Genomic DNA, 22,201 nt, shown 5'->3' on the forward strand with positions numbered 1-22,201 from the left:
TGGTTTTTAGCTATAATAGCTACTCCTCCACCAACTGATTTGGTTCTATCCGTCCTGAGTTTAGTATAGTTTGGTGGGATGGCAATGGTAAGAGTAGGCCCAGATGCTTGGTGGAGCCAAGTTTCAGTTACTATGAGCATGTCCAGTCCCTGGTCAATGACATAATCATGTATTTCTGAGGCATGGGCAGCTATGGAGCATGCATTGATGAGTGCTAGTTTGAGTTTCATAGGGGGTTGAATCTGAGGTGTGCCAGGAGTATACGTACTCGCTGTGATCAAATAATCACATGTGCTTATATAGAAGTATATCCTGTGACAGTCAGCACCGTAGCCAAAATATTTGAGATCTCCCTATGTTATTGCAATACTGTCTATCACAACCTATAATAACTGTATTAGTAGACCCCTGTGTCTATATTGTTTACTCATTGCTAAAAGCAGTTATGCCAGGTTGGGTAATTTGGGTAAAGGATTGTACAGCAACGGCTTCTGATTATGTGGTAATATGGACTCGGAGGGGCCCAGGCAGGCACACACGTGCATGGGGCTGCACAGGGGTGGAGGATGCCTCACCAGTAGTGCGATCAGCTGTAGTGCGGGACCGAAGGCTTCTGGGCGGCGTGTCGGTCACGTTGGTAATCTGCTGGTCCTGGTGGAGGGCTCCTGCCCTCTCCACCACAAGAAGGAATGCTGGCAAGTCGGCGCAGAACAAGGCCTTATACTGGCCTTTGACTGCCGGCTCTTCCGCCTGCTGGCGGATGTTGGGTGAAGATGTTAGGCCAGTTGCCTAGCAACGCCATGAGGCCGAGCCTCGTTGTGGCGCCGCATCACGCCCGACATTTTGAATTAAAGGCAGTCGGCGCAATGCGAGTAAACAAAGGATTGTGCAGCAACGGCTTCTGATTATGGGGTAATATGGGCTCTGAGGGGCCCAGGCAGGCACACACATGCACAGGGGATGCACAGGGGTGGAGGATGTCTCACCAGTAGTGCAATCAGCTGTAGTGCGGGACCGAAGGCTTCTGGGCGGCGTGTAGGTGATTTGCTGGTCCTGGTGGGGGGCTCCCGACCTCTCCACCACAGGAAGGAATGCTGGCAAGTCGGCGCAGAAAAGGGCCTTATACTGGCCTTCGACTGGCCGGCTCTTCCGCCTGCCGGCGGATGTTGGGTGAAGATGTTTGGCACGTTGCCTAGCAACGCCATGAGGCCGCGCCTCATTGTGGCGCTGCATCACGCCCGAGATTTTGAATTAAAGGCAGTCAGCGCGATGCGAGTAAACAAAGGATTGTGCAGCAACCATGGTAGTGACTTTAGAATTAGTTGCCATAAGTAAGCCAAGTGGCAAATAAGTTTCTGTAAAATACCTAAAATGCACTATTGTTATGTATGGAGAAACTCTAAAGTCATCAGGCTTTTTTTATTATAGTAGCATAAGCTTTGAAGTGAATCGAAATCATGTACAGAGCTTCAGATAAGGCACAGTGGGATTAAATGAATTGCCCAGGATCACAATGGTGAGACTGGGATGTGGACAATTTAAGCAACTGTGCACATCTTCCCAGGTTTAGTTGATACAGATATTTATTACGGTATTGCTTTGCATTTCATGTGCTTAAATAATTATTTATAGCAGTGCCTTGGAAGCAAAGCACATTATATAATAAACTAGCCTTTCATAGTCGACTAACTGTACACTATATATAGTGTCAGAGAAATATGTTGAGGAATGAGAGTATGGCTTTAGTTTTATTCTCCCCATGCTGCATGCAAAGTCACAAAAGTATCATGCATATTAATGTGAGCCTAACGAATACCCCTTGGGTTTTAAGCCATAGTCATTGTTTCATAAAAGATGCAACATTATGCACCCTTCTCACTTCTGATCACTCCCTCCCATTCACATATCAAAAGGGACAAAAGTCCCTGCTAATTGTCGCACCTTCCCTTCCATCAATGCCTAATGGCTCAGAATGTAATGCTCTGTTGACACAGAGAAACGTGAGGCCCCTCTGCTTCCTGGACCTGCTTGGGAAATTGTCCTGGCACTGGGAAACCTTTACCATTAGGACAGGGTAAGGTGTCCTGCTGCCAGGACAATAATCGTGCTGAGCAAGAATTGTTCGGCACACATTCTCATGCCAGTGGGACACCTTTCCCGTTGGGCACCCTCTTTGAGGTGCCGAACTGGAGTGTCGTCCCTCTGACAAATGTCCCAGTGTGGCATCCCACTCGGTACACTACTGTTTAGGGTAATTTGAATACAGGAAAACATACCTTAATGTTAATGAGTCCGAATGTTGCAAGTAATTGAGGAAATTAGAATAAGCAACCTAATGTGCGGTTTTAAATTATATGCTTGTTTGAGTCAGTGCCCTGGTGGCAATTATCAAACACAAGCTCCCTTCAGCCTACTGGCAGGCCCTCTTTTTTTACGGTTGTCAATGCAGTGAATTCTAAAGACCAACTGTGGTGTTATACGTTTCATAACACTGGCGTGCCTTTAGAATTGAATTATAAAGATATGCCACCAGTCTTATGAAAGTTATAACAGAGCGTTGGTAATGGACTCTTGTGGTGTAATAGTTTAGTGTTATCCCTCAGAGACACTGTTCGCCATTCCTCCACCCTGCCCCTTTCTTTCCATTGTCATGTCCCCCCCAACATTTTCAGCAAAGTTACTCCACTGCTCCATTTCTTTTGTAAATGAAAGCACCACATTGCTGGGTATGGAGAGTATCAGCTTTTAATGGCTCTTTTCAGACTCAACTACATACAGGCAACAGTAGCTTCACTGCTGCTATGTTCTGTGAGGGGTCTGTAAGGAAGGCATGATATCAAACATTGAAGACAGACACAAGGGATCACAGTTCAAGGGTGTTTATTGAACTTTAAATGGGTTGGTTGAACGCCTATCTAAACCTAAATCTAAGGATGGGAGCAAGCTACAACCATCAAATAATAATAACGCAGTTCTTGTCAAGTCTGTCAAAATAAAAGGGCCTATACCAATACACCTATTGCCAATCCTTACTTCCAAATACAAAATGGTGTGGGACAACAATGTATGCAACAAGGAAAAGTGTTCAAGAAATAATATGTCAGGATAGTTGAGCGGTTGGCTTCCCTTCCCCACGTTTTCAGCACGGGGTAAGGCAGCACGTTCGAGCTTCGCACACACTCTGGCTTCTCGGCCATGAGGATACAGTTCAAAGCAAAGACAACAGGGTCTTCTGCCACAGCCTCTATTCAAATAACAGTCTCTTACTGCAGAGGGTCTGTCATTGTAAACAAATCTCAAAGTTCCATTCCGATCAGGATTTTCACATGCACAAGTTCTCGTTTTCAATGTTCATCATGGGTCTCCCTCCTTCAGGTTGCAACTCCCTTTTATCACAATATTCACACTTGGTCTCCCTGATTCGGGCTCAGATCCTCTTAATATTGATCTCCCATGTTCGGGCTCGATGTAAGGTTTGTATGAACTATAAGGCTTGTATAAGCATTTGTCATAAAACGGTCTTCAATTGTACAAAGTTCACCATCCTGGATCTGAGGCTGCAGTGGGGACGAGAAGCCTCCTGGTAATCCCCTTCCGACCCGTTGGAAGTCTTGCCAGGATGGAATGAAACCGCCAGGGAAACCTTCTGGGGAATAATACCCTGCTTGCTTCTAGAAAACTGGGCGTCCTTCTGGAGGTTTTGGGAAGCGAGGAAATCAGGCGATATCTGGATAGACAGCTTCTTCTAGTAGAGGCTGTTAATTGAAAAGGTTGAATGTTAGTAGGGACATTTTAGGTAGTAAACACCACTGAACATTAAGGAGAGGAAGATCAGGGATGCCGTGAGTAAATGCGGGCTCAGAGTTGCTGTGGCAGGCAGCTTGAATGAATTGCAGAGGAAAGGGGAAGATGAACTCTGTTGGATCGTAACAGGTAAGTGAGGGTGTTCAGGGAGAGTCCGATAAATAGGAGAATGATGGGAGGCGATAGGATCTTACCAGAGATGTATTCCCGACACTCAGAGGCAGTGGAGCTGCAGCAGAGAATGCAGCGGAGCATAGACTGCGTTGCGTGTTCTTGTGGCAATCAAGGAAAAGGGGCGATTCCTGAAACAACAAGCAAGTTATTACAGAGAACGAAATAAATGTGAAGTTGGCCTAGAAAGGGAATGCGGGATAACGTACCAAAGGAGCTCCTATCCACTGCACAGATAGAAAGGAAAGTAGAATTCAAATGTAGCACAGGAGTGTGACCTGGATATGCAGGGAGTCTTAAGGGAAGAAAGGAGGTCAAATCAAAGGACGGGATACATTCAAGGTATAAGTAAAGAGACTAGGACACAAATTCACGAAGCGTGGTGCTGGGAAGAATAGCAACACGCCAAAGCCCTGTCTGAGATGCCTGATAAGCCTTCCCTGGCAATGGGGGCGGAGTCAGCCTCAGAGCAGCGCCTCCTGTGGGACATGACACTCAGATCTTTTTGATATCAAAATCGAAGACATTCGAATGTGCAATGGGTTTTGCGTGAACCGTTGCAGGACCACTTTGATTCACTTCATACAATTCTCATCAATCTTCTACTTTCATTTCTCTTTGCGGGATACCTTACAGAGACCTTCGATTGAGCACATTCACAGTGATGGATCACTCTGTCAACGGTATTGGATCTTTCTCAAGTTCAAGCATCCATCATCAGTGTAGCTTTACTCGGGTCTTTCATTACACACGTTTACCAATGTTTGTTCCAGCACTCGTTATACAATGTTGATATGATTTATTTATAACACGCTTAATACCCAGAGGTTTCTAAGCATGGACCCGGGGATCGAACCTGTGGTGCTCCGTGTCGTCATGCTTCCAAAGCGAGCTCACTGCCCCTGAGTTATCCTCCCGAGAGCTATCCTCCCGAGCTAGCCTCCTGCCACTTGCATTCTTTGTCATGAACCATCGGACACGCCCCTTTTGGACCTCCTGGTCCTTGACACATCGGGGCTTACACTCTGCTGTACTTCCAACATGGCCATTAAACACAGAACGCTGCCTACCAGCTTTCACGTCCGACGTAGCACGTTCTATAAAGAAGCCACGCCCCAGCAGCCCCGCGCGTCTCAATGCTACTGATTGCTGTGGCTAGACGTGTGCTCTGTAGTTCGCCTTCGCTGAACTCTGTTTCCTGGTTCCCAGACCTCCCACTTCCTCCTACTATCCTCCTTCCTCCTTATCCTGTCTTGCTTCCCGGACTCAGTGTATCCGCCTCTGAGTACACCTTCTTCGAAGCCTGGACTTCCAATTGACCCTTGACGTAGAAGCGGAACGAATGCTGGAACCCGAAGACAGCCATACGGGGTTGTACAAAACCCGAACCGTACGGAAGAAGACTCCTCCCAAGAACTCCAGCAAGCAGCGAACTCAGGTGAGAAAGTGGGAAACCTGTGACATCCTTGACTTCAACACAGACCGGTCTTGCATCTGTCTACCCAACTCACCAGCTGTGTTGATCTGTCTGGTGCTCCCTTTGTTCTCAGAGCCAAGGACGATACCACGGCTGCTGCTGCTCCTCCCCGCCTTGGCCAGCACCCCCGGGAGGACCTCTGGTATCTTTGACACACAATGAAGGATTCTTTATGCGGGTTTCCTGGCCTTACGCTTTCACTGTAGGAGGTTTCTGGAAAGTAGCAGTTTCTTGTCGAAAAGTTTAAGGATATTTCCTTCCTTGCGAACCCTTTGTAATTTTCTGTCTTTCTCCCTTCATTCCACTGCTGACTCGAAACTGCTGTTCCTTTGCATGCTTTGCTCAGTGTTTGCTCTTGTGCACCGCCTTTTATCTGTGTGGGGAAGTTTAATGATGGAAGTCAGGTGTGAATGATTGTCAGCTATTACCCAACCTCACCTGACCATTGTATTGGGACATGTCAGGTACACTGCTCGGGTGTGAGTCTGTCTTCTACCAGAGCAGGCTGTCCATGTGAAAGTGTTTGTAATGGGAAATGGGGTGGGGGTTGAGTTCCCACGTATCCTACTTGGTAGGATGGGGTAAAGGAGTTAAAGGGGGGGATACCGCATCTTGTTATCCAGTGTCCCACTCCCCAAAGACCCCTTACCCAGGTGATCCTCCTGCACTGGTCCACCTCCAGGGTCTTGATCCGAAGATGCTGGCTGTGCCCTGGCCACCTGAGAGAGAGACCCGCGTAGACTAGCGGGTGAGACACCTAGTTTCTCACAGGTCAGAAATGCGAGACGTACACAAAGTTGTAGATTTCTCAAATTTTGCCATTTTTATTAAATAAAGAGGGTTGAGATAAACGCCTATCAGTCCCTATCGTAATGAGAAGGTTCCTACCTAGCAAACTAAAACTAAAGAAAGGCGACCTAGTGTCCCAAATATATCTGGCCCTCACACTAATACATATAACCAAAGTGTACAAGAAACATAGATCTGATTTCAGTTCAACAAAACACTGCAAAAGTTCAAAATTATGTTAATGTTAAAGGATATTCATATGATTTCCCCAAAGTACTCCTTGTGACCAGGGTTTGGTTCCTTTCCCCTGGATCCATTCAGGAAGTCTTTTGCAAAGAGTTTGATTCAACAAAGTTCTATTCACTTCAACACAAAATGTCTTTTCCATTCAATATGTTCTTCCACTTGGCAAAGCAAATGTCTCTTTTACAAACCACTTGTTCCAAAATCAAACTCCAAAATCCAACCATGTTTCATCCACAAAGTACTTGTGTCAGGATGTAAAGTAGAAATAAGGATACCACAATATTCTTCCAATGGAATACCTTTGTCAGGACAGCGCAGCAAATGTCTTTATCAAGTTAACAGTTTCTTTCCACAGCACCTTTCTGCCAAAACCACACCACACTTCTTCAAAACAACTGTTTCATTCCTGGTATACTCGCCTGCCAGGACTAACTACAACTAATCCCTTTCCTGGTATATTGCCCTGCCAGGAGGAAAAACTCCTACAATTACAATTGGTCTTTTCTGTTAGTGGCAATCTTTGTTCCAAGTTTCCCCACACCAGTGTCCTTTGTGTGGAGAGTTGAACAATGGTGGCCTGCCATTATAGTCTCATGACTGCTGCCAATGATGGTTTTCCGCCAGCTGATATCTCAGAAAAGGAGTATTGTGGCTTTGTTGCCTCTTTACTGCTTCTGAATAGCCACTTGGCTGTTGGCAATGTGGGTTACAGGTTTCCGCTAGTTGATATCTCAGAAAAGGAGAATTGCGCCCTTGTTGCCTCTGGTTTGGTATTCAAAGTTATTTGCTACTGCAAAATGTTTGTGGAGCACCCAGGGTTACCTTTTACTTCAGACCAACTGTGAGAAACCCGAAGGTGTCTCACCAGCTAGTCCCCAGAGATCTGTCATCCAGGTGGCCAGGACACAGCCTTCGCTATTGGATCCAGTTCTTGGGGGTGGACCAGTGGGGGAGGACCACCTGGATGAGGGATCTTCGGGAAGTGGAAGTTGCACACCAAAGGTTGAGACACAGTACCACATTCCTTGTAACACCTTTTCCCCATCCTACCCCGTAGGATATTTAGAAGCTCTACGCCCCTTTGTTGACACAAACACTTTCACACACGGAGAAAGACAACAGACTAACACCAGAGCTGTTTACCTGACATGTCCCGAAGAATGGGTCAGGCAGAGCCAGGCAATTGACCTAAACCACACTCATCTGACAACCCTTTCCTTTCCCCACATGGCGAAAAGGTGGAGCATGACAGCACACTATGAGCAAAGCAGACCGCACAATGTGAGAGCTAACTCAGCAGGGCAGTTCAAGAGGAGGCAAAAGAGAGCGCAAGTCGAGAAGACACCAAAGTGAGAAGTGACCTTGCCCTTATTGACAGAGACCCATGAAGCCTCAATAGAAGGAATCGTAACATCGCGAACAATAGCCAGCGTGTGTTGCAGCAGATGTCAACGGTGCCCGGGCGCCTCCTCCACTGACAGCCAAGCCGTGGAGAGACACATAGCCCATTGGTACCAGCCTTGACTCTGACAAGAAAGCAAAGCAATTTATCACAGCTGGTGAGTCGAGGGGAAAGCCGAAAAAGAAACCAAACGATGTTGAAAGTAGCAAGCGGCTAATTGAACTTTGAGTAACCAAAGTAGGGGGAAAGCCTTCAACCGAGGCGTCCGGCACCACGTGGGTGCTCACGCAGAAAGCTCTGTGCGATTTCCCGAAGGTAGAGACTACCATAACCAGAAGGCCTTGGGAATAGGTGAAGAGGTGTCAAAGTAGTCATACAGGGGTCTTGTCAAATCCTCCGTACAGTCGAAAGTCTTTGCCCAGCAGATGAATGGGAAATGAAGGGACCCGAATCCCGCATGATATGAAAAGTACATCAACATTGTGTTGGCAAGAGTGAATCCGGCGGAGGGATGTCCACAAGGAACTGGTTTGCAACAATGTCAAAGTGAACCCGAAGGAGGGAGATCCAGGGGTTTAAAGTCATCACTAAGAAAGGATTGGCAAGAGTGAACCCGGCAGAGGGATGCTAATGAGAAGGAGCGAGACCTGAAGTCCCTTTGAACAGTGTTTTGACAGGCGTGAACCAAATCAAGGGAGATTCACACTGCATTGTTTGCGTTTGAAAGGACATTAAGATTCTTTAAAGCAGGAAATCTTGCAAGAGAAGGGGAAGTGAAGTGTCCCTGTTGTCATTTGAGGGTCTGATCCCTGTAGAGGGAGATCCAGGGGTGGAAAGTCATCACCCTAACTATCGTATGAAAACAACTATTTAACCATTAGAGAGAACACCGGCATTTCAAATGTTAATTAAGCACGGGTTAAATGCAACCTTGTTTGTGAGCCAGTGGACAGAATATACAAAAGACTCACTCCAACATAAGTGGGGGGAAAAGGGCACATTTGATTTGGACAGCATTGGCCTAGTAGAAATAGAATTGGTAAAGAGACATGTCCGACCAGCACAGTTTGAGGCAATCAGGTTGTTGAGGGTCGAGGCAATTAGGAGGCAGAAGGCACAAATAATAAGCGAGCGGAAGCAAAATAGACGAACAGCTGTAGAAAAGGCAAGACAGTTAGATGTCAAAGAGTTACAAGAAAAAAATTATGCAGAAGGGAGAAAGATGATGATAAAGGAGAGTAAGGGTATGTACCCGTCCATCCCTGCCCCAAGATATGAGGACATTACTAGGGAATCTGAATTAATCACAAACAATCTCCTATTCCCAGGAGCCACAGCTCCCAGGTTGATAACAGAGGCCGCTGAAGAAGGTGAGTTTCCAATGAGGTTTGGTGAGAATAGGGAAGTGGGGGTCACTAGGATGGTTGTAATATCTCCGGAACGAGTAAGAGACTTAGAAACCCTAGCAAAGGAAGTGGAAGGAGAGAGGTTGGGGGAAGATGTGAAGAAGTAATTGGACAGATTAAGACCAGTGGAGTTTAAAAAGACTGCACAACTAATGATGGAAAATTGCAATGATTTTAGAAAACAGGTGCAGGATAAGTATTCAAAGTCCTATCTGGACGCTGAAGCAGGAATAAAGGTAGGTAGGACAAAATCGGCATTATGGGAATATATGGAAATAATCATGGAAGAAATTTGAAAGGGACATATGACCCAGATGGAAAAGGAACAAGAACTAGCTGAGGAATTAGAAATAAGGAAGCAACAGATGTCGGGAGCAGTCGGAACTGGGAAGAACTTGGCGGTTAAAAAGGTAGAGGAGTTAGCAACCAGAGACGTAAGCCAGGTATGACATAATGACCCACGGATGGGAGGAACAAGCCCAGTGTTTGATCCATATGATCAAACTATTAGACACTGGGCCTCATCACGAGTCTGGCAGTAACCCTTAAATGCGGCGGTAGTGCTATTACCGCCATATTTAAGGGTCCACCAGATCATGGTTTTGGCGGATTTGCCCCCAGCTCTAAACTGGGTCCAAATCCGTGGCAAATTTGCCCATTTTCGGCACTATTACCGCCAGCAGTAAAATCTGCCGGCGGTAATAGTGCAAAATTTCCCCATTGGGCCCAATGGGGAATGAGGAATTCCCGAATGGGCCCAATGGGGAATGGGCCCTAACCGTTCCGCCAAACCCGTGATCCGGCGCTAATAGCACTGGGGGGTTTGGCGCTAGGGCCAATAGTGCCGACAGTAATACCACCGGCGTTACAGCCCAACTGGTGATGAGGCACACACTGATTGATAAAGCTGATGGCAATTCAGAGTTACAGTTACAGGGTCTCAGAGACTATTCAAAGGAGGATCCAGATCCACGGGTACCAGAAGGAAGTCGTACAACGAGGTCGAGGAAAAAGAGTATGCTGAAGCGGGCATTAGAACTGTATAAAACTTGGAAGGAGACCTTGGATAAAAAGAGTAAGGGGGAATCAGGAGGGGCGGCTGCATTTCCCTTGCGAGAATGTCAGCCTATGACAGGGGATAGTAATGAACCCGTCCAAACGTATGTGTATGTCCCATTGACAAGAACAGAACTGATGCAGATTACCAAAAGCATCCCAGACCCTCGGATAGACCCAGCAGGCTTCTATAAGGAAATGAGGAAACTGTTCCGACCTGGTCAGTATACGGTGGAGGATGTGGATAACATCATGATGTCACTAGTTCCAGAACAGGTGTGGATTCCATTTAGGGCAAGTAATGAAGTGGGAATAGACTGGGCAGCGGTTACAAAGGAAAGTGATTATAGGAGGCAACATGAAAAACTGACTGATGCTTTGAAATTACACGGTATGAATGTGTTAGGTGCATTAGAGAAGGTCCTTAAATCAATAGATGTGAATGTTGAGAAACTGGCTGCTGTGACCCAAGGCCCCACTGAAGATGTGGCGTCATATTTTTTAAAATACGGAGCAGCGTTCAAAGCCCATAGTGGGTTAGACCTAACAAGTGAGACGGGTTAAAGATATTTTGCAGGGAGCTTTGTAGATGGTTTGCACCAACCTATCCAAAAGGACTTGCAGGCAGCAGAAAGCATGTGGCAGTCTAAATCACCTAGAGAACTGTTAGAGATGGCATGATATTATGAACAAAATGAGCAAACCCAGGTGCAGACAAAGGTAAAGGCAGAGAAGGAACTAAAGACGAGAGTATTAATGCAACAATTACAATAAGGGCAACAGATGCAAGGAGAAACCAGAGGTACCCTACCAGTCAATGGAAAAAACAGAATACCGGAAATAACGCTCCCCGGGTAAGTACGTATGCACGGCCGGACGGTCTGGTCCAGAATGTATGCGCTTTTTGCAAGAAGCTTGCTCATTGGAAGAACCAGTGTCCAGAAAGTATGGCCCGGAGAACGGGCCCTCTGCCAGTAGGGCCCAGACCGCCCCCTCGACAGTCTAATATACCACCAGGTCCGAGAGTGAATTTTTCGACTCCCGGGCCGAATTTCTTTGACCAAGGGACAGGACAGATGTTACAGTTCGATCAGTGTCAAGGAGAGGACTGTATATTGTTTGGAAAGGAATGAGAAAGATTTCAGGACCCAACTAGCAGTCTCTTATGAAGAGGCCGAGGTGGATCTGGGGGAACGGTATTTGTACCGATCAAAAGGGTCCTTATATATCTTTACGATTAGGTCAGCAACCCGCCATCAAATGTTTAGTGGACACCAGAGCTGGAAATAGCTCAGTGGACACTAAAGCCGTCCCGTCAGCACCACTATCGGGAACTAACAAGACATCACTAGGGTTTGGTGGGGAACATATAGTGACTCCGATAAGTGGAGAAATGGAAGCAGAGATTGAAGGGGTCAAGTGGGATGGTAAATGGTTGCTAACAGAGAAATGTCCCGAAAACTTACTAGGCATCGATTCTTTAAAAGCACTATATGCTACCATTTATTGTTCCCCGAACGGGGTGCGCATGACCATAAATGACCCAAGTAACCGCATTATAATGGCACTCAGCAGACCCCTACCATTAGAATTACAGGATTTACCAGAACACTTATGGGCAGCACATAGTAATGATGTGGGAACTCTGCTAATTGATCCAATTGGGATAAAACTGAAGGAGAATGCGAGACTCCCCAGAGTGAAACAGTATAAGATATCAGTTGAGCGGGAGGAGCCTCATTCCGAGTCAGACAGAACAGTAAAAAAGTGTTGGTATCCGTGGATACTGGCACTTTACCAGACTGCCCGCCTACAGTTTTGCCGGTGGGGCACCTGGGCTACCCCCATATAAATGTAGTAGGGAAATCAGGTGCCCTACCAGCCAAAAAAGCCCTCATTACCGCCACCGGCAACAGAAAATCCCTGCATGGCGTCCTATGGGACACCATGAATGGGGATTTACACCGCCCCCCCGGCACTTGTAATCTGGCAATGCCACCAGACCGAGTGCCGGTGAAGGTAAGTACCAAATGCCGGTATCCTGGCGGCTCTACCGCCAGGATACCGGCATAGTCAGAATGAGGCCAATTATTTTTGCCATCCTATCTAAGAATCCTGGGGAAGGGGATCATCCTCTGGACCAAATTGTCTTTACCTTTGAGAACTCTTTTGCTGAAGTCATTCTTATACTTTTGGTTTTTGAACATCTTTGCCAACATCAAGTTAAAGACATGTCCTTTCACCCTTTGTTGTTTTGTTTGAAGTGTGAGGGTCAGGATAGGATGTTCTGGACACAAAGATGGCTTTTCAGTTACTGACATCCTGACACAGACCAATCATTACATTTCTAGGTAGGGAAGATCCTCTGTAGAATAGGGCCAGAGAGGTATTCTTCCAACCCATCTTTATTTAATAAATGTCTTTCACCAAAAACATGACAACTTTGTGTCCGGCTTTCATTTCTGGCCCATCACACACCTCTGTCTTTTCTTCAATTGAGTGGGCCATTTGTTCAGTCCCAGCTGAGCTGCACTTCCGACCACAGTGCTGTAAAGAAAAAGAAGATTTAGCTGGTGCCCATTTATTTAGCTCTATTGGGGATGATTTTGGGCAACCCTGCCTATAAAATACAATCTCAGCCTCTACATTTACAAATCCAGACCTACTAAGTTTGCCAATTGTTTTTGTAAAAGTCAAACACTACCTGGTAAAACCACTGCTCTACAACAATTTTGTCTTTGAGAGACTCTGCAGTTCTTCACACTGTACAAACACTGCAGCACTTCACTCAGTGTCACACTTCATTGCTTCACTCATTGACAAACACAGCAACTCTCCATTTAGCCACAGTCTCTGTTCCACGTTTACTGTGTGACACTGCAAGCCCTTAACTGCATTAACAATGCAAGTCATTAATTGAATTGAAATTCAATTTGTAATAGACACAGAGGGATTCATTGATTGACACACTGCAGTACTTAATTCAGTGAAAATGTCATTCATAGACAGACCTTGCAGTGTTCCATGTTATGGCACAGTGGGAATTCACTCGGTGACAGCTTCTGCAGTGGTTCATTCAGCGACAAAGACAGATGAGTGCCACTTGGAAACAGACACCGCATCGCAGCAGAACCTTAGAGGAAAGGAAAGCAGTGAAAGTAAAGTGCAAAAGCAGTACCATAAAAGCCACATAAGAGACAAAGTGGGTTTGATATGCAAGCCTTTCCAAGCGATCATGCACTATTTTCCACAAGTTATTTTTTCACGGACTTTGATCCTTCTTTCAATTTGGGCGATAAGTGGAAAATGTGGCGGTAACGGAATTAACAATCAACGATCATTTTCATTAATGTTGAATTGTGTTTATACATTGTCAAGTTTGTGTTTGTAAGAAAAGAAACCTACTACCTGAGGGGATTTTGGTGATCCGAGTCCCTCTTCTGTGTTTACAGGTAACGCAATTACCACAACTGTTAGCACTCTGTCGAATTAGGGGTTTCAGAAAATAGGTGCAAATTCCGCTGGTAGAATTACCAGTGGCAGAATTAGCATTCAAAACCTGAGAAATTAGTCCCAGCGGTAATTCTGCCTGCAGAATTTGCACCAGCATCAAAAACAGTAATTGCACCATATTACAAGTTGACATACCGCCTAGTTGCCGCCATAAATGGGCATTCATTATGCCAGAAAAACAGTGCAGTTACCACCACCCAAAAAGTGGAGGTAGATGGAAACAGGGGATTCAGATGAAGCCACAGGTGTACTCAATAGACTCTGAAAGAGTATGTAGTGGCCACACTTCCGCAAACACATTTCTCTACACCATGCTGCCTCTAGCTTTTGCAAGCCTGGAGATCCAGCCCTTCCTGATCTACATTTACCTGCAGAGGTATACACAGCAGCACCACAGAGCACAAACAGCAGAGGCAGAGGAGACGCCGTGCAAGGAGAGGGCACACTCCCCGGGTCAGTCCACCACCCAGGACACTAACCGATGGGCATCTAATTACTCTACACAGCCTCAACAGGGAGACCATAGCAGAGATGTTCACCCTAACACAGGCTGATGCTTGTGTCCGTGCTGCACTTCCTCACCACAGGCATCTTCCAGCACACTGTGGGCATGCTACATGGCATGTCGCAGCCCATGTTGTCCATCACGCTTTGCCAGGTGCTGGGCGCACTCCTGCAGCATGCACCGCAGCACATCTCCCTGCCCACCACCCCGGCACAGATCAATGCAAGAGTGGTGCCATGTGAGCGTGGGCCGGAGGGCGCAGTACTGCTGGAGCTGCTGCATTCAGTAGCATTTGAATGCGATTTACCAGATAGCGTGGTTGGCCGTAGTACAGCGAGTTACAATAATTGGCCGTACTAAGAACCAACGCTCCTACCACAGGAGCATGAAGATGACCAGGAATGAAGGGGAGAACCTTCCTCGGAGTGCGCAATTTAAAATGCCCGGTTTTGCAGACAGCACCGGCCTGCTCAGTCATAGTCAGAGAAGATGAACACTTAACCACCAGATTTCTTACTGTAGGGGAAGGCAAGGGAAATGGGCCGAGAGTTGTAGGCCAGAAGCCAGGGGTCCAGTAGTTGAGGGGGCTAGTTGTTCCGACCACAAGGACCTCTGTTTTACTGCCATTAAGTTTAAAGGAGTTGCTTGCCATCCAGGCACCCAAGTCCTCGAGACATCTCCTAAGCCTGGCCGAGGTTTCAGGACGAGAGAGATCCAGACGTACCAGGATCTGCGTATCATCCGCATACGAGTAGAAACGGAAACCATGAGACATAATAATAACGAGTAAAGGGCGGAAATAAATGTTGAAGAGGATAGGAGATAGCGCAGATCCTTGCAGAACTCTGCAGAACAATGCGATAGACTCAGAGCAAAAAGGGGGTAAGAAGACAGACAGAGCGGTCAGTCCGAAAATTTGCAAACAATCACACTAAGTTCAGTTTTAGAAGGCAAGAGAAAATGTTCCCTCATGGAAGGAGCATTAAATATACAGATGTTTTCTCTATAACGATATTTAGCTACTGCAAAGACATTTGGAGCATCATTGGTCCTTCTACAGAGTAGCAAAGCTTTTCTGGACAATCTAATACCCAACTCTAGAAAGCTTGGTTTCAAGTACATCCTTTTGTATGACATATACTGGATGCAGGCAAGGAGAAAGTGCTCGAGAGAGTCAACCCTATCCAGACAGTGCAGGCCTTTATTTGTTTCATTAGCATTCCATGCATTTCGTATTGCAGCCACTGGTAGGGTTCCAAAACGTTATTTTATATCCACAGAGCGCAACAACCTAGGCCTCGTAATATCCAAATATGATTCATATCCCCTCCTACTCTGATTTGCCCGGCAGGCTATCATGGCAGAAGTCGTCGGTGCAGTTCTCTGCCAGTCACAATCTATTTTCTGCCAGTAACCTGCTTTCGCTGTTTGTTTGTCGTTAGCCCTAATAACAGCTGGGGGGGTGACTGCCATTGATCGATGCAGCCAAGTTTTGATATGTCAGAACCACCTCACAGATGCGACTCCTGGTTGACCCAGGATACCGATGACCGATAAATCTCCTCTCTGCTACACAGTCTGATCCAATACAGAACAGGCAAAAGAGCCGCAATATCCCCTATTACAGGTAATCCTGTTTCTTCTTGGATTAAGACTGGGGATGTCCAGTTTGCGAGCCCCAGATTTATTTTCTTTCGGAACCCATTCTCAATTCTCCCAAGCTTACTGCATTTTGAGAAGCCCCAAAACTCTGCTCCATACAGAGCAACCTGCCTAGCCTGACCCTTGTACACTTGTAAAAGCAGTCACATTGTACCATCACTATAATCATAGGACACTTTAGTGATAGCCCCACTGTATCTCATGTGTACGTTCAGCCCTAACTAGTTATTGATCCCAACTGTACGAGGCACCAAGCACACTCCAAGATAGTCATAGTGATATACTTGTTGTCCAACGCCAGCTCATATCCCATTTTTTTCTTTTCTGGTAAAAGTCATGGCTTTAGTTTTTTCTATATTTATTGTTAGATCTATGTCCTTCGAGAACTCCGAGCACACACACAATTGAGTTTTCAATCTGCAAGGAGTTTGTGAAAGTAAAATGGAGTCATCCGCAAACAATAAGACTGCCATTTTGTCTCCAGCTGAAACTGGGGCATCTGTAGGTACATTCACCAAAATACCTATTAGGCCATTCATATATAGCAGAAAAAGGGTTGGGTCCAACACACACCCTTGGCAGACACCCATTTGCACAAGAATGGGTCGAGTGGTCCCCCCATCTCATCTAATTGCTGCATCATGTTTCTCCTATAGCAACAATATAGTAGACAACAGATCACTCAGTATACCATAGGCCTTCAGTGTTTCCCAGAGCTTGCCACGTGGTACAGTGTCAAACGCAGTGCGTAAGTCCGCAAACATATTCGTTTTTCTTTTGCTCCATGTACTTGCCTAATGTTAGCTTAAGTCTAAAGCATTGATCTACCATGCGAATACCATCCCTGAAACCTGTGATCAATGATATCCAGAGAGGCAACCCATTCTTTTAAGTGGCCCAATTTACTTTTACAAATATTTTCAATCAAGTAGGTAAATAGGTCTATAGTTACACAGGAGGTCACACCACCTTTTTTTTAATATAAGGGGACTATCTCGGCATTAGACCAGGGCTTTGGAGTTGAGTTCTCCCTGGTAACTGCATTAAATGGCATTTTAAATAGATCCCCTGGGATTTTGTCCGGGCCAGGCACCTTATTACTTCTGTGAGAGAATTGCCTCTTTGTTTTCGGCAAGTGTAAACCCTAACGGCGATGGCACCAAAGGAGCTTGTTCCAGAATGTTAGGTAGGAAAGCGGTTCTTGTTTCTCCGTAAAGCTCACCAAAGTGGTCTACCAAACATGCATTAGTAATACTCCAATGGATGACATTTCCGGGTGCCGCTTGACATGAGGTAATGAGCCTCCAGAAGCTAGTCGAATCTTTATTTTTAACAGCTAACTATGATTATTTCTTCGCATTTGGATTACTCAAATGCTTTCTTTTTTGACGACATCAACTTCTTATAATCAGTTCTAGCTTGACTAATGTCACCCCTTCCAACGGTGCCCACATTTCTGACGGCTTCTACTCCCTTTGTCTTCTCTGCAGTCATTATTATACCATGGGGTATGTTTCATGAACACCTACTCAATAGTCTTATAGGGGGCGATCACATAATCTCTTGTGATAGAAGCAATCTGGTTAAACAACTCCAGGATTTTGCTATCAGTGATACCACAACTACCTAGCACCCTGCCCAAAGGTGCCAATAAATCACTTAAAGGTGCGGCAGGATGTAACTCATATCTAGGTTGGCCCATTTCACAACCTTCCTAGCTTGCCCCACAATGTCCAATGGGATAGCTCTCCCCAGCATGTCATCATGGTTCAACATGTAGCGTTCATTCAACAAGGTCACTATCATTCCTTGGGATCACCTCACATGTTGCCACCTTGGCCCAAGCTTGAGTGTTAATCATGACATAGTCAATGTGTGTTGCTTGATCCCTCGTCACAAATGTTGCTTGGGCACGTTTATCCCCTAAACACCTCCCATTACATGCTCTCAAATTTAAATTAAACTATATGCGCGCAATATCCAGAGCATACTTGTTCTGTCGCCTTGGGTATTCTGCAACCAAATCAGGTATATCCCATACCTGATCCTCAATTTCCAGCAATCCATCGCTCTCATGCAAGGGTTCAAATTGTGCATTTTGATGACCCATCACAATTACTGTTGGTTTAATGCGATGATTCAGTCGCCAAGATCTATTCTGGGTACCTATAAGTAGAATGGTTTTAATACCACTCCCTGATACCAGCCTATTGTACAGGTAAAATAGTAATAAGTTGCCTCCGGCACATAATTTGATGTCAAGCTGTTGTAAATCCACACACCCACACTCAATCTCCTTAGCATGTTCAATGATCACAGGGTCAATCCAAGTCACAAGACCCCCACTCGATCTACCTTCAGTTGTTCTACTTGCAAATTACTCAAAGGTTGCATAACCCTGCAACATGCAGGTAGTCAGAGACCAAGTACCCGGTAGGCAGGTAATGTGGTGCTGCCTGATGAAGTTACATCAGCCATTATTCTTCTAGGTTCTTCTGCAGACCGTCAATGTTTCATGAGACTATGCAGACTTCATCTAATGGAGGGCTATAGCTCCACACTCCACTTGCGGGTCACTATTCATTGTGGGGGAGTTCCCGGTACGTACTTCAACATCATCCTCATCTGGGATTACCTCAGGGACTCTCACTGGCATCCTCCCACTACTTGCTACATGTGATGGTTTTATTAGAATGTTTACACCTTTAGGCAGCAATGGTCTTAATTCCACACCAAATAGCCCCTCTGCCAAAAGCTCATTTTTAAACATAACCCTAATGTTGTTATTATTGGCATTCAGTCGGCAGGTAATACGAGCACATTCAACAGTATCGTCTGTTATGAATGAATAACATCCTCTACGGGACCATATCCAGTGGGTAACCTTATTCTTTAAGCTGTCCCTGTTCAGTGATATTAATGTGATATTAATTTCCTAGAGTCTGTGTTGTGCCTTGTGTGCTTTCCCTACTCCTCCCTTTTTTACATCTGCTCTGGGGGTTAGTAGATCGCTGTGGTTCCTCCCGAGTGTCTCCGTCTGCTCCGTTACACATCAACACACTAGAAATGCTTTCAATTTCTTAATAGGTGGCCAGAACCTTTAGCCACATCCACCGTCACAAAGGCCAACGCTAGGGATAGCTCTACCTATATCTTAGCCAAGGAGTCAAGGAACTGCATTAGCACACTGCACCTTCTCAGTTTATCGAGTGCATGTCCAGAGGTTTTGCAGACCAAGCTCCCCTTTAAGGCACATTTTCCATCCTTCTCAAAAGGATCTTACCAGTATAGTTCTTAAACTAATACCAGTTTTGCTTGGGTCCCCTTTCTTATTTTTTTTTAATGGAATCTTCTTATTAGTTTTAAAGGGGGCTAGGATACAAAAATCAGTGTATGCTGCTAAAACATTGCAATTCACAGTCATTGCTGAAGCATTGCACCTGCAGCACAAAAGACATACACATATGACTTCTTTCCCTCCCCACACTCGCTCCCAGAATCATCTTCAAAATAACAAACGCGTCCAAGCGTAATGGTCTCCTTCTCTAAATGCAAGGTTGAAGGCCAAGCCACTATCTGATATACAGGGCGCTACCACCTTAATCACACTCCAGGTATATGCTATGCCGGATCTTCCTCGCTGCCTAAGCACATCAAGTTTTAGAGATTCAACGGTCTGAGAGACTCCAGTCGAGTTGGGCACATGAAATTGTTACTTTTTTGTCTGGCACGGTCCATGAAGCCACACCGTGAAGCATCCACTCGGATCACACTAAACAAAAAGTTATATTTTTATTAAATTACTAAGGTCCATGTTTGACAGCACCGCTTGGTTATTTCTGGGCCATACGACAATTTCCATGATCCCTATATCAGCGGTCTGGCCACCAGTGGAAACTTGCCAATCAGCGTGCCTGATCTTCGCGATAGTGGGTACTCTCCCTTAACTGGCTTGCTGAACATGTAAACCACTATTGGAGAGTTGTTAGGTTATGTGGTTTCCAGCTTGGCACATTGCCAGCATGTGCAGTAAAGTCCTGGACTCCGTGACCCCACCACTGTCCAAACTAGAAAAGGGTTGTCTCACCATGAGCAACGCGCTTCAGTTTCTCGTACTGGTACCATCTGTAAATCATTTTAAAGCATCCTTTCTTATGGTCAACACACAGTGAAGCGACGTGAGCCCTAGGTCATATGTGATTCCAACACACACTGGTCACTTTGCCACCCCTAGTTTGCTATAGCAAGCAGTATTGTGCAAATGATGTGCGTCAGCAGAGAATAGATGTCCATTACTTTCTGCCACCTCCCCCAAAGGATTAATATCAGTTACCCAAAAGCAGCAAGGGACCTCACAAAACCTAGTCACAGGTCGCTGTGTAGAAGAGAGTGCCGCATTTGAAAAGAGCGTAATCTTTCTTGCTTTACCACCTTGAACGTATGCATGTGGGGGAAGGACCCCATCTCTGCATTGGGAAATAATTAATTGAGCTGCATAGCCACAACCTCTTTCGCCAACCCTAAAAGCCCCACATCTGATATGCCAGAGTGAAGTTCAGGTTTCCACGGACGGGAGCACCTGGAAAGATGCAAGGGTACGTTTGGCCACCAGCCTACCCCACATCTTCATCGAGGGCTCATAGACAAGCAGAGGGGGAGGATGTATCGCAATGCAATGACTGTTACAGCATCCTCAGCATTGTACAACATTTGGTTGAGAGCGTTGAGTCAATCTACCAATGTGCAGTCTGATAATACCCAAAAGCACACATTTAAGTTGCCCTTGGACTAGGCCAAGAAAAAGACCTCTGGAAAAGCTTGCACAGTTTCCAAATAAAATGCATAACTTTGCACCGTAGCTTGAGAAAAGAATTGAATGGGGTATGTAGAGTAGCCTCAGCAGTATAGTCACCTTCACAAAGCGTATTCTAAATATCCAGAAGGCGGCATACATTCTTAATAACTGAGGTCCTCTTCGCTCTCTGATCTCAGAAAATAGTGTGAGTAATGTGCACAATACACAGATGTTCAATGCATCCTATTTATCCGCACAGATTTCAACAAAGCAGAGGCGATTTTAAATTACTTATTTTTTGGAGGTCTGTGAACTGACCAGCAGATGGTGTGGATAATGTGTAGTGCTGCTGTATTTACAAATATTGTCCTAAAAGGAGGAGGCTTTTTCAAAGTCAAAATATTTTTTAAAGTGCTCCAACCCAGTCCATCAGATCTTAGCAGACTATCATATGCAAATAACGCCTGTGTATGAAATGCCTCCAATTTCAGGTTACTCTAAAAGAATGACGAACGTTACTTACCCTGTTATGGTCTTTCTGTGGCTTCCATCTTTTGTGATGGGTCCACCAATAATGATCACTCTGGCGCCATCTGTCAATCCAACTTGGACTGACAGGTGGCGTCAGAAATAGGGGACTTGATCAATATTGCCCGATTTGTGGCCAAACATTTGTCTCGCCTTGAAACACTTGTGTATAGACACGTTACAAATGCCTTATCATATCATATATCAAACCAAGGTATTGTGAGAAGTTTGACACTACAGCAGTCTCTCTCATCTCCCAGCACCCTAACACAGGTGTCCTTAACTCTGTTATTGCTAAGGCAAAGTAACCCCTACTGTCTTATGTTCTTCTTGTCGCTGTAGGCGTTCTCCCCGAGTTGATGGCTCCCTAACTCCCTAGGGGCCTCTAACTAACTCTCCCTAGTTCCACTTAGTGTTCTAGTGAAGTTAGGGGTAGTGTGTTTTTTCACTCACTGTCACTTGCTCGGCACTCGCAGACAGCCTCACCTGAACCTTTCCTACACTGGGCCCCAAAATGTTCTCCTTCACACCACGCTACTATCCCTGCAATCTTAAGGGTCAGAGACAAGGGCAGGGACAGCCTAAGCCCTGAAGACTGTCTGCCCAGGCACCAGCCCTCTCTTCCTACCAGCACTTCTGCCTCCTTCGTCAGTGAGTGGATGGAATGCCTAGTCCTCTCCGCCTCAGCCCTTTTTTTCAAAACCCTGTATCACCGAACAAGCACCTCCCCTTAACTATATCATCCAACTAAAATAGCACATTATTTCCTCTGTACCTTTACCTGAAACACAAACTGCAATGCTGAAGAGAATTTGTTACATCTCTCCAGCACTTCCTGCCCCAAGAC

General features: G+C 45.7%; 1 protein-coding gene and 1 long non-coding RNA gene across 2 annotated transcripts in view; both read right to left on the reverse strand.

Annotated features, from left to right (window-relative positions):
- Nucleotides 1–2,863: 2,863 nt before the first annotated feature.
- Nucleotides 2,864–5,843, reverse strand: LOC138512923 (uncharacterized). The gene is made up of 2 exons (XR_011281617.1): nucleotides 3,999–5,843; nucleotides 2,864–3,755 (listed from the first exon to the last, which is right to left on the reverse strand). It is a non-coding gene; the product is annotated as an uncharacterized lncRNA (long non-coding RNA).
- Nucleotides 5,844–10,098: 4,255 nt separating this feature from the next.
- TMEM60 (transmembrane protein 60) overlaps nucleotides 10,099–22,201 on the reverse strand; it is a 110,947-nt gene continuing 98,844 nt past the window's right edge. Inside the window, exons 3-4 of the mRNA XM_069628043.1 lie at nucleotides 13,363–13,484; nucleotides 10,099–12,898 (exon numbers count right to left, since the gene is read on the reverse strand). Coding sequence (XP_069484144.1) covers nucleotides 12,761–12,898; nucleotides 13,363–13,484 — 260 coding nt within the window. The 3' untranslated portion in view covers nucleotides 10,099–12,760. The remainder of the gene's footprint in view (nucleotides 12,899–13,362; nucleotides 13,485–22,201) is intronic.

Source organism: Ambystoma mexicanum, chromosome 12 (genome assembly GCF_040938575.1).
Source record: "Ambystoma mexicanum isolate Mex_15411 chromosome 12, UKY_AmexF1_1, whole genome shotgun sequence".
NCBI lineage: Eukaryota > Metazoa > Chordata > Amphibia > Caudata > Ambystomatidae > Ambystoma > Ambystoma mexicanum.